The 13684-nt window shown below is 36.9% G+C and overlaps 1 protein-coding gene across 2 annotated transcripts; it reads right to left on the minus strand.

Moving 5' to 3' along the window:
* Window positions 1–279: 279 nt before the first annotated feature.
* Window positions 280–11331, minus strand: LOC111509711 (uncharacterized). Of its 2 annotated transcripts, XM_023165505.2 has the most exons (11): window positions 11180–11331; window positions 10829–10898; window positions 10605–10770; window positions 6781–7106; window positions 6588–6723; window positions 5856–6140; window positions 4304–4526; window positions 2274–2794; window positions 1870–2221; window positions 1077–1356; window positions 280–428 (listed from the first exon to the last, which is right to left on the minus strand). In XM_023165505.2, exons 1-11 carry the CDS (start codon window positions 11181–11183, stop codon window positions 374–376), a joined length of 2418 nt encoding a protein of 805 aa, XP_023021273.2. In that variant the 5' UTR covers window positions 11184–11331; the 3' UTR covers window positions 280–373. The 2 variants fall into 2 exon arrangements, with proteins under 2 accessions (XP_023021273.2, XP_023021275.2); XM_023165507.2 differs by lacking the exons at window positions 10829–10898; window positions 11180–11331 and having other exon boundaries at window positions 6781–7111; window positions 10605–10743.
* Window positions 11332–13684: the final 2353 nt, after the last annotated feature.

Genomic DNA, 13684 nt, shown 5'->3' on the forward strand with positions numbered 1-13684 from the left:
TAGGGCAATGTTGATTCAGAACAGGCAACCGCAGCGGTGTTCTGTTTTTCATCAAAAGCTTTTGACTGTGTGAATCACAGAATACTGCTGAGAAAGCTCCACCACTGTGGAATAAGTGACAATGTTGAGGATCGCAAACAATATCTGAAGGCCTGCAATTCAATTTCTAGCATACTGGATGTAAGGACAGGAGTACCCCGAGGTTATATCTTGGGGCCACTTCTATATATTTGATATATATCAATGATCTCATTTAATAATTTTCAAAAGTATACAAACCAATATTGATTACTCTTTATTGGTATAAAAGAACGTTTCATAACAATTCAACAATCACCAAATTCAAAAAATGTACACGAGAGATTTAATCAACTTATGACCTTTTCGTTCTCGAAATTATTTCTCCAACACTGAATTCTTTGGAAGATCTGAAAATAAAACGGAAAGTTATAAATTCAGCTATTCCCTTCTTGATTGGAGTTTATTTCACAACATATTCGAGGTGAAAAGCAAAAATTTCAATACAACTTCAAAAAGTATTCTTTAAGAGTTAATTTTTTATGGAGGAGTGAATGCTTCTCATTGTTTTTAGGTGGTTACCAAGGGCGAATTGATAAAGAATCTGCTGGAATGGCAATAAAGGGCAAACTGAAAAGTTATCTTTTTTTAAGAACAAAACACAAGCACTACAGGTGTGAGTTATGAATCATTTTGTCTACTGACCCAACAATAGTCAAAAAAAATAGAATATTCTTCAACGAGCGAGTGATGACCATATCTTTTCTGTAACTTATATTGGCAATATTTCAAAACGATATTTTTTTCTGAGGGATATCCCGAAAGAGAGTAATATCATTTTCATAACAGGAGACAAACAGAAAAGCATTCAAAACTAAGTTCTATTATTGTTATTTCAATAAATTTCGAAAATAGTTTAAAAATTGGATGGGTTAAAAAATTAAAATGGCATCTGACAGTATGAATTCAACTCAGAACTCTGGTTTACAAGTGTTCTACCAAATACTCCACAAAGGATCTAATATCGATAAATATTCTGTTCTGAAACCAGTACGCACCTGACAGACATTGTAGCAGATGAACTATTTTCCATTTCGTCCCTCATTTCAACAGCAGACCTTGGTCCAATCTCGTAATCGTCTAAAGACATCTCCGTCTTCATAAAATTTCCTCCAGCTATTGTTCCGCTATCTAATGACCCGTTGATGCAATAACTGAACGATTTGACAACGTTATTTTTGTCCGAAGAAATCGTGTAGTTTCTGAATTCGTAACTGTCATCTTTGACGGATTCGCTGTTGGACAAGTAATAAAAGTCGAGGTTTTGTAAAGGTTTTCCTAAAAAAAAAGGAAAGAATTTTAAGCTCTGACTACTCTATATAATTCTTAATAACCAAATTGCTAATAGGTAGAATTAAGTCAGTGTGAACACGCCTGAGGAAACTATTATGGATTTTAATCAAGCATCAGTCAATTGCATGACATAAAACTACATTTTTTCAAAATCGAGAATGAAGTACTTTTGCAATAAGCGTATATCTTTGATGAGAAACTGAGAATTCATCGAAATACTAAAAAATGGGACTTCTACTTGAAAAAGTAACACGTGTTTGAATTGGGCCACAGTTTTTTCGAGCAATGTTTTCAGATACTTTCTTACGTATTCCATGAGTAAGATGGCGAAATAACCCCAGATACATTCAAAAATAAAATATAACAAACAAAAACGACCATTTCAAAAAAGTATAACTTATTTTCAGACTTCAATAAAATTTTGTTAATTTTATCCAATAGTCTGGCTAACTGGACGAAATTATACAAGTTACGCCCACTAGGGACAATATAACTCACCTTCAATCGATTCCCGTTTATTGAATAAAGCGTATTTATCCGACAACAACAAATTACTCTGCTCCAATTCAGTACCAACATTGGAAAAACTGGTAGATGCGTCTACTAAAAGATGGTGGTACTTGTCGGTGGTGCTGTTGTCTCGTTCCGGTGTCAGGTCGTAGTCAGAGCTCAATAATTTCGTAAAATCGGTTTGCTTCGCGTGAAAAGAGTCGTCTCGGTTGAGGCTTATGTCTGCTGCGTAGTCAGATAAATCGAGAGATTTTTGGCTTCGATGAATGAACGACGACTCTTTTACGGACACGTCTTCGCTTTTATCTATCACAGGAGACTGGATTTTTTCAGCAATAGGCTGAAAAATGATTACTCTATGAAAAGTATCATCACCTTTTCTTACTACTCACTAGCTCCATCCGGTTGGGCGACTTCGGCGACAACGTATCATTTTTTCTCAATGCTTGTTTCGAAACATAAACTGGTGACTGTATCAAAACGTACTCCTCTTCGATCTGGTGATTTTTCAGTATTACTTCACTGCTCCCACACTTTCTATCGCACTGTATAACGTTCACTTGGGTACCTTTGTCATCTTTAGTATTTATTTGGTCATCTAACGACTCGGTGGTAATTGGTTCAGCTTGCGTATCTGCGTCCTTCATTAGAATAAGCGAATCCGTGGTTTGAATATATTTGCTCTCTGTGAATTTCAAATTCAGCTCATTCACGATATTTTGTGAGAAAATGAAGGCTGGCGAAGAGTTTTCGTTATTTCGAGTCGATATTTTCTCTATAACGTCGAATTGGTGGGCTTTTATACTTGTCTCCATCGCATCACCAAAGCTTGCATTGTTATTGTTATTGAGTTTTTCGAAAATAATTTCTTCTTCGGTAGAAACTTTTCTCTCTTTTTCCGTGAGCGATATATCTGTAATGAACCTAGTTTTATTTTATTCATAGTATAGTAATATTACTGAACAATTATATGTTATCAAAACACTGAGTCTTTCTGCACTGACAGCAGACAAGCCCTATTAACCTTGAACAGACAACGTGTTACCTCAGGGCTAGTACTAGAGTGCCACCAAGATTTAGCCAAATCCTCGGTAGATAATAACATTATCCTGGGGTGGGTTAGAGGACACGACAAAAGTGAAGGTAATCGCATTGCCGATTCTTTAACCAAGGAAGCGGCTGGACTAAGAATTTTAGGACCCAGTGGCACCTACAGCCTGATGACTTCGACAATTGCGGAACCAGCCAAATGTTACACCCATGCTCAATCCCTAAAGAGATAGGATGGACTCAAAGGATGCAATCTTGCCAGGATCACCTTGTGCGACTCTGGGAAGCTAGCGCCGAAGAAATATCTGGCTATGGTCAGGAAAAATCTACACTTAACAGTAGGATTTCTGACTGGCCACTGTCAACTAAGGAAACACCTCCATAATATAGGTCTAGTGGACACACCTCTATGCAGGATGTGTGAACAGGAAGATGAAGACTGTCAGGCATGTCCTATGCGAGTGCCTGGAGTTATCGTCAATAAGAGAGTGTGTGTTTTGGCCTACACCTGCCTATATAAAGGAGATGTATCCAACTGGAAAGGACAGGATGGACGACTACTTAGGAGGACAACTCCTTGTCACATGTGGCCTAAGTGCTGTATGCTTACACTCACCCTCCCTACTCTACAGATACAGAGAAGAATGATACATTAGCTATATACAAGTGTAGTGAGACCCATAATAACATATGGTGGCTAAACATGGTGGACAAGAGTGTCACAGGAGCCATGAAAATGACCCTAACTGCAGCTCTTGAGGTTCTGCTTGACCTTCCACCATTTTATATCTTTATTCAAATAGAAGCCCTAATAGTGTCATCCAGGCTGATTCAGAAACCAATTCCGATCAGTCAGTCGCACGGGAAAAAACCTGAAACTGTAACTGGAGGCAGATCCAATACTGCGAATGCCAGTGCTCCAAAAGTATCACACCAAGCTGAGACTGGGAAAACGACCCACCGGTTGAAGCGGGGAAAACTTGGTATACAAACGGCACAGAAACCCAAGAAGGACTAGGAGCCGGCTTATATGGTAGCAGAGCAAATACGACAATCACACTTAGCCTCGGACAGAACGCAACAGTGTTTCAGGCAGAAGTTGTTGCTAAACACTACGTATTGTTTCTCCGATAGCCAGGTGGCAATTAAGGCCAATCAATATGATTTCATATTTTATTTATCTCTGCGAAAAATTCAATTTTCACATACCCTCTAAGTACCAAAAGTGGCGAAAAAAAACTATTCTAGAAATTATATACAATTTTGTTAGCATGTTTGAAAAATCGCATTGAAAGTGGTACCTTGTAACACCCCACATAATGAATGTATATGATGATACTGATTGAAGAAGTGTCACTAACTACAGACTCACCATCACTTTTTCTAATATTGAAATTTTCGTCTGGCGAAACCCTTTTAACAAACTTCAAATCGTCAGAGGTATTCACCGTATTATACAAGAACGGAGTTTCTACATTTCCGACATTGGACAAAGTATCGTTACCCAGAGTGGAAAGCGTTGCCCGAGAAGCAAACCTCGAAGAAGGATTCAATATGGTTTCTATCGAATTCGATGGTTCTGTACATTCGGTAACCTGTAATGAACTAAGTTAGTAAGGATGTTAATGTTAACTCCTCCGTATTTTTTGTAATACAATATCAAGTTTGTTTCCACAAAAACAAAAATTGAATTGAATATGGATGAGACTAATACTCAAGGGAGACTTTACCTATAGTACAGGGCACCCCCTAGTATCCATGTTCGTTGAAACCGGGCGCCGGGTATTAGTGACTGCCGAGAGTCCCTTGCAACACTTAGAGTTTCAACTGTAACGCTACTCACGCAGGGTGCCTTCCCATATAAAAACGAATTGGGTGCGTGGCGGGGTTCTAGGAAAATCGCGCAGGCGCCCGTTACGTTTAGCCGCTCGCTTACAGCGTATACCCATATAGCCCATAGAACATGCTGTGACGCATGCCGGTAGCTGTTTTGATTCGTTTGAAAACAGAATACTTTTGAATTAACAACAAAGTTATTTTTCAACATTTTTGTAACCCCTTCTTTCCTCAAAAATACTTTTTACTCGTGTATGGACGGTGAAGGGCATCAAAACAATCAAGTTTCCTGGAATACCCCATAAATTTGATTTTCAACTATAGCATTACATTAAAATTTGTTTATACCACTTGATTGGTAATCCATGAATGCCAGTATGTAAGCTGCAGTAATAATGTTCACATCGCTAGAATAAAATAATTAGACTTTGTGGCGCTGTGATGTTTCGCGCGATACTCAACGATGTTTTGCTGTTATGATATGATGTTCTGCAGGACGGTAGCCGGCTAGGTTGGCATGAGTAGTTTCTTTCAATTATTCAATCGACAGCTAGATGAAACGTTGGTTTGAGCCACAGGCCGGACGATCCATTTTCACTGCCCTTTTGAGACTTTTGAGAGTTGTCGTTTCTAGACAAGCGACAGCTGGTTAACGGAAACACAGATTTCAATAGAGATGTATGTATCTAGCTTTGAAAATTTTCTAGTAATTAGTGGGACAATAGTCTTAATAACTTGTTGAAAAACCGAACACAAATTCCGATAAGACTTAAAAAATCGTAATCTTTGGAAATAGACTGTTGAAAAACATTTCATACGTGAATATATTATGTGAGGATTCATTGACTTTAGCACGGTTTTAAAGATATGAATTTTTGCCAATTACTCATCAAATGGTTATTTTAAGTGTCTAACTCTGATTAAGTGGTAAAATGTATAGTATTAGCTAGGAATTCCAAGGACTCGTGCAAATAAAACCTATGAAGATTTCTTTCACCGCTCGAAGGGATCGGTCATGACAAGTGGTGTCAGGTGTGAGGTTTTTGCACATGATACCAGGAAAGATAAAACTCTAGGTAATAACACACCCTCCCGAGACTTCTCCTGTTGATAAACGTTTCTTCGGATTCGGCAGGTTTACAGTTATCTCTTCCGTAGCATTCCAACTCTGCTCCGAGCGACAAGTTCGCCGAAACGTCCAAAGCGCGCAGAGATGAACATTCGGTACAGTTTTGAAACGGATCGATGTTCACGATTGGAAGCGGGTTCACGACTAAATTGGCGAGACTGAACTTGTTCTTTTTGGCTTCCTGGCTGTTGTAGGGGATGTTCAGCTCTGATGCTAGATCTGCGACGTGTTCTTTCATTCTTTGCTGGAACAAACAGACAAAAAATAACCCTTGTTACTTGTCAACTATGTAAAATATGTTTGAAAGCAAAAATTACGTTATTAATTGTTTATGTCAAATAATCATGATAACGAATATTCCTTTGATGACCCTCCCGTGCGTATTAATTGTGCAACTACTAATGCTTCACTGTTACCATTGTTTACACGCTTTCACGCTCAAGTGGAAGGCGGCAGCCACCATCTTATTTTCGGTAAAAAACAATTAAAGGATTTGTTTCTGCCATTTTTCAAAAACGTCTCATATTCGTATAGTTCACTGCATATTTCTCGACCAGTGATAGAAACAACAGAAATTCAATCAAATAACCGAAAAACGTCAAAAATGAGTGTCTGAATTCACTGATGTCTTAAGTTAACGGAAAAAACAGATTTCAACAGATTTTTTTAACAGATTTTTAGTATTACTCACCATGTCCAGTCGGCCTTTGTTTAATTCGATGTGATTTTTAAACACTTTCTCAATATCGATATTCCGAAAATAGTTGTTGACTATTATATCCTCAGTAATCCTCAGTAAAAACTGTAAATACTCGTGCTCTTCAACTCTGGAACAAATCATATGTGGATTGAAAGTGTTAAAAAATAATATTGACCGTATTCACCTAGAACTGGAGTAACTACTATCTGCCGTGTTTCTACCGGAGTTTTTCTTTTTATTATCATCTTTTGTGTTGTGTCCTTCCGTCTCTATTTTTTCGTCTACTACGTTGTTGACTCTCGAATAGATTTCATCACCGCATAAACACAGTCTGTTACTTCTGTTGCTGGACGTTGTGCTTGAAGGTGTCATCTCGTTGGACGGAGGCAAATTCCTACTGATTCTTTCGTTTTTGCCGTTTTTTTTCGATTTGGATTGAAGAATTTCTGATGATTTTGCTGTACTTTTTTTCTTAGGAAGCGCTACCGTAGGCTGCGATCTGGATTTGCCCTAACCTTACAAAGATCATTGATGAGAATTCCAGGAGAAATTTAAATATATTGGTATTTGAAAAAAGTTCTCACCTTAGTCTTTTTGATATATTTTCAATATTTGACGGATACATCAATTTGAATATACCCAGAATATTTTAAATTCTAACAAAGAGTATTTTGATGGGAAAATCAATCATAGTTGAGTCGAAAAGAATGCATATTCATCGTTTGCTCTTGCTTGGGTGATAGCGCTACACTCAGTACATCAAAGACACATAATTATACAAATGTGAGTTAGGTTAGGTTAGGTCCAAAGTGAGTGGGTCTATTCGACCCTCTACCGCAACCCGCAAGGGTTTATTGTGACTCACACCTATAAACCCAGCTTCTCAACGAAGCCGATTAGTTTGTATGGTAAGTGGTCTTTTAGGTCTGATGGGTAAGAGTACGGCTCTGCTGAACTCTACAAACCTGATTCGGTCCCCAGCGGGACAGCCAGAAAGTATGTGCTCTGCTGTTTCATCATTTTCCAAACAGAGGCGACACAGACTGTTTTACGACAGTCCGAGCCTCTGCATATGATGATTCAAATGACAGTGACCTGTAAGAAGGCCTAGAACCAACACTTGGACAGGATAAAGAGGAAAGCGGAGGTAGCACTGATGCGCGCCAGACGCACCTATGGAAAAACATGGGGGCTGAAACCAGACATGGTATATTGGCTATACACGATGGTGGTTAAACCCATGATAACATACGCATCTCTGGTCTGGTGGCCAATGATGAAGCAGGCGACCGCCATCAACAAACTAGGCAAGGTGCAAAGACTTGCATGTTTGAGAATGACGGGAGCAATGAGAACTACCCCAACAGCTGCATTGGAGACACTCCTGAATCTACCTCCTTTACACTTTGTGATAATGGGGGAGGTGCACGGACCACATGTCACCGAAGTACACCTTTAACACAAACTTCACGGCCAAAATAATAAGCCGTGAAGAGTAGAAGACCATTAGTCATCCCGAAAACATGTTTGGAAAAAACACCTGGTATACAGATGGATTGAAGACCAAACATGGAACGGGAGCTGGAATATACCGAGCGGATAGAAATTTAAACTACAGCTATCTGCTAGGACTATACACATCCGTCTTTCAGGCGGAAGTGTATGCTATCTTGCAGTGTGCAAGGCTTATTAAATTGAGACCTCAAAGAAATGAGCGGACCAATTTTTTACAGACAGCAAGAGCGCACTAGAGGCTCTGACAAACCCGAAGGTGACATCAAAACTGGTCTGGGAATGCCATGAAGAACTGAATGAACTTAATGAACTTGCAAACAGGAACAAATTAACTTTGTACTGGGTGCCAGAGCATTCAGGAATCACAGGTAATGACAAAGCGGATGAATGCGCTAGACGCGGATCATCAACTTCATATATAGGTCCTGAACCAAAATCATTGATACGAAACCAGATTAGGACATGGACCAAGAAGCACACAGAATACTGGACAAAAGTAACTGGCAACAAACACAGTAGAACCTTCATTAGGGAACCGTCCGAGAAAACAACTGAAGAACTACTTCAATATAGTAGGGATCGGCTCAGAATCATTACAGGGTTACTAACCGGTCATTGTCCGCTTAGAGGACACCTCAATGAAATCGGGCTGTACAACGGATACCTCAGCTGCAGATTATGCAACGAAGGGATAGAAACAGCTCTATACATCTTATGCGAATGTGAGGCACTGAATCACAGGAGTCAGGCAATATATGGACGTACGAAATTACGTCCAGAAGAATATAATGAACACCCAACACGGAACCTGTACAAACTAGTACAGGGAACGAGACTGATGGAACAGTACTTCATAAGGCAGTTCGTAGTTGACAGTTGGAGGCATAAAGTCAGAGGTCATGGCTGTTACCAACCAATGTATGACGTTTACTATCATTTGACAGTTTTACATCGTTTATTTGATGTTCATGGATAGGATTTTTTACTGAATAAATGATTGTTGTCACAACTGTCTATCGTAATTCATAGAAACGAAACGATACATTAATAACTGAACACGCATCTATTTGCGCTAATGGCTACGCCAAGATGGAATTAATATTTGTTTAACTCCTCCTCACAATAGCGAAGCATATTTTTTGATAGGGTAACATTATTTTTCGAGCATGCCTCATAGTTTTATTTCTTCAGGTATGTTTTGTACGCACTAATCTTATTCAGATTTGTCATTCCTGCTAAAAGTTATTCGCTCTCTCTATTCGGTCAAAATACATCGACAAGAGTTAGCTTAAATCGGGAATAACTCAAATAGGTGAAAACGCCATACCTTTACTTCTCATGTGAACCTACTACTTTGTAGGTATGTGTAGCAGATGGTTTTATGAACCATAAGAAATCAAACTTTCTATGTTTTCACCACTTTTATTTGTAACTATCGTTACTGCAGTTTCGTCCTATATGGACTAAAAACTGGTTTTACTTCAGATTTCTGCGCAGCATAAGTTGTTGTTTTTCCGTTGGATCGGCCTTTTGGCGTCGAGGGTGTATGCCCAAAAATATCCAGACCGGAATCATCCAAACAATCTGGTTGGTTTTTTGCTACATGAATTTCGTAGGACTGGAAGTGTAGCTTATGAAAAGGCAAATAGACAAGAACCCATCGTTGGAAATGAGAAAAATTAATTTCTCATAATGGGATCAATCATAGAAAACCCTCATACGAGTCAACGTAAGATCGAGACAGACGAAGCATTTCTAGGGTATTAAAAAAATACAAATGTCATCCGTACCGTATTCAGATGCACTAGGAATTATATGAAATAGACTTCAATCGACGAATTGAGTTTTGTCTATGGGTTCTGGATAAGTCTATTGAGGATGAACATATTTTGGATTCCATTTCATTTTCTGATTAATCTACTTTTCATAACAAAGGATTCTTATTTCCGCACTCTGGATTACCAAATTAGATGGTCTGTCAACGTGTGGGGAAGAAGAACTATTTGAAAAAGCAAATATCTGAAACACTATTTAGGTTAGGTGTAGGGAATCCCAAAATGAAAGATAATTGAATTTTATATCGTTCAGACCCAAAAAATACAGTGTGTTTTATTTGAAATAACATAGTTATCTTTGTTCGAAATTTTAAAAAGTGACAATGATTTTTCAACATTCTGTATAATATTTAGAAACGGGTTTTATCGAAATCAATAGCCCAAAACCTCTTTTATGCTTAGTCAGAATTCGAAGGGATGATTTCTATACATTTTAATGTTATTCAATTTCCTACTGTATACCCAGCATTTTTATAAAAAAATCAATAACTCGAGATCGGTTATAATTTCGGTACATAATATCTTTTATGACAGCACATTATTTCTCCTGCCCTATTTAAAAGTGTAACGAAATACAGGGTGTCCCATAAAAAAACACAACTTTGATACGTCACCCTTTTTTGAGCCACCCTGTAGACTCCAACATTTTGTTACGTACCTGTAATTTTCGAGGCATTTCATAAGGGTTCCGCCTTGTTGTAGGCCTAGGGGGCAAACTTGCAGATTTCAAAGATCCGACGCTTTCAGTCTTTGGAGATTCCAGACAAGAGTGCTTCTTCATAAAATTACTGTGATTTGGAATGTGAGAACACGTCTTGGAGTGACTGAAAGAAAATGTTTGCACGAATTATAATGCTTATAGTGACATGATTATTCTCATACCTATGATCCATGGTACACATCTTGAACGATCGTTCAGAGTTGGAGGAATTCGAACAGGATCTAGCGAAACCTTTGGGAGGAGAAAGATCGATTGTACTTTTAACATTTTTCAACTTCCTGTAATGGTTTCGCATATGGAAATAAATATTTATGTCGTCGAAGTAGTTTACAGTCATTTCCGAGTGCTAGTATTTACAAACATTGGTCGTAAAAAAATAAAAGGTTTCAAAAGGATTTGTTTGTATTTACGGATTCGGATGAGAAAAATGGCGCGTATTTTCAAATTCGGATTTATAAAGAGGGGCGATCCAACACAAGACATCTTGCTGCCTATTTGAATTTATAACTTACCCATAATTTGAAAATTTGCATTCACATATTAGTATTTAATTTTTCAATGTAATCGTTAGATTGATGGCACAAATTTTGATTTGCCGCAATGTGACATACAGTCCAATGTTGTCAACACAAAGTCATTTGGACGCGAAATGGGTCACAACATTTTTAAAGGTCTGTTATGTCAGCAATCATTTTGAGGATTACCAGTTTTTCCAAAAAGTTACTTTTAAGAGATTCATTACTATAATTTGCCTGCCCCACCTATTCAATCCGCTTGAAAATATACTTTACCATTTACGTGCCATCTATTAGTCATTAGCTCAACTGTTTGCTTTTTCAGTTTTACGTTCTATGTCATCGACATAACTTATGTCGGTGTTCTATGTATAAATGTCTCCAAATTTGCTGTTTGAAATTATTTGTGAAAGCTGCATAACTTTGTATCTAGGGATAGTTTATTGTATACAAAGTGCATAAAAACTCTGGCGTTTGTTCAAACAGATTCGCTATTGCTTTGTGAAACGCGAGAAAGGAGATTCTCCTAACTTTGTACACATGTTGATAGATGAAGCATGAATCAAAATTTGTCACTCCTATTTTACTGATTTTTAATTTATGAACCATATGTTCCCGAATGTGAATATCATTGAAAATGGATATCAATTTGACGTGAAGCAGTGCCACTTTTGAGTGTACACAGCACGTCTGTAAATGGAAGGCTGAAACTTATAGGAACTCATTATAAAAAAACTAAAAAAACACGCTTTTGAAGAACATCGAACTAAAAAGTTAAAAATGTATTTTTTTAAATAAGCTTTAAACAATAACGAACGAAAAATACTACTATTATTGTGAAAAAAACGTGGGCACTTTGTGCCATATTTTTTGTACTTTGGGACCAATCAGCCGTCTATTAAATAATATGTGTTCGTACAACGCCATCTGCCCGCGAATAGATAAAGCAATAATGTCGATAATTCTGTCAAATACAGATCCCGGGCATTCAAACGAGAAAGAAGAGGTACAAACATACAGATAAAGCTAATATGAAGCGTGTGAAAATATACAGAGATTCAATAGTTTTACAAAAAGGCAACTCGTTTTCCACTATACAATGGCTTCTTCGGGCTATTTTTTTACTCAAGTTCATTTTTAATAGCCTAGATGTGAATCAAAATTCACATAATTTAAAAAAAAATATCAAATTTGTTTTCTCTCAAAAAAACGAATTGAGAGCTCATAAACAAAAAAAAACAGAAATAAAACAAAATTATTTTCTTTATTAAACATTGGGAATGATAAATAACAATACTTTTTCACATCTTAAAGATAGATTGTTTCAATGGAAGATCGAAAAAGCATAAAATTCTGAAGAGGTAGATTATTAACCAAGAACTTTGTCAGAGTAGAAAAAATATTGAAAAAAAAATCAAAACTGTTGTTTCTGAAACTTTCAGTACACTATAGAATGTTATGCTCTGTCGCCTTCTAATTGTTCAAACAATCTGAGAAAATAAATATTAAGTACTTGAAGGAATTTTAATTTTCATTCAGGTTTCCTCCATACCATGTATACTATAATATCAATAGAAAGTACAACAAAACTTTTTGTACAAATCTCCATCAACGTTATTTATCACAATTTCCACTACAATCGCACGTTTAATTTACCAATACTCATAATTCACGTTTCTAAGTTTGCCATGCGGCATCTAAAACCAGAAAAGATTCTATATACAGACTTTACCTAGTATACATACTATTGAAACAAAACCAGATGTCATAAAAATTGAATAAAATGTATATTCAGATGTAATTGCTAAAATGTAGACAAACAAAACCTTAAGGCACGATATGTTAGTAAAAACAACAAACAGAAATAACACTGTACCCAACAGTCACAAAAACAGTGTAATCATCTACCAAAAAATGGAAAAATTGGCCGAATGTTGTCAGTAAGATGACAGTCTACAAGAAAATTATATATATGCCGTTGAGCCGAATCGGTTCAATACAGTTCAAGTGCACAATTCTTGTTGAGAATCGTCAATAATAAAATATATTGGTCGAACAAGGCGATCTTCAAAAAACAGGTTTAACGAACACCTTTGCCTCAAAGAAAAAATTAAATACAACCATCAGAACTCTTTGAGACATAGATTTTTCTTAAAGTTTGACTCTACAAGTATATACTGAAAAGTACCATCTATATTAAAATAAAAATAAACTCTTTGAATTGTATTGAAAGAAATCTTGTTTTCATTCCTAATATAGAAATAAATAGATAAAAATAAATGAAATGAATGTCAACATAGCCATCATAGTCGACTGATACTTCAGTGAATAAAAACATCCAACGAAATATACATTTCAATTTATGGAGCAGAGTGAGCCATGGAAATCATCAATTCCAATACTTTTTCAAAAGTCTTCAAAGCTTGATTCAAAGAAATAATCGAGTTTCGATGAAATTTACAGTTAACTAGTTTGGCGATTCAATAATTTTTCTGAAGAAAG

This window comes from Leptinotarsa decemlineata, unplaced genomic scaffold, assembly GCF_025532065.1.
Source record: "Leptinotarsa decemlineata unplaced genomic scaffold, Ldec_3_MD MMD2_tig00000251_RagTag_RagTag, whole genome shotgun sequence".
NCBI classification, from domain to species: Eukaryota; Metazoa; Arthropoda; class Insecta; order Coleoptera; family Chrysomelidae; genus Leptinotarsa; species Leptinotarsa decemlineata.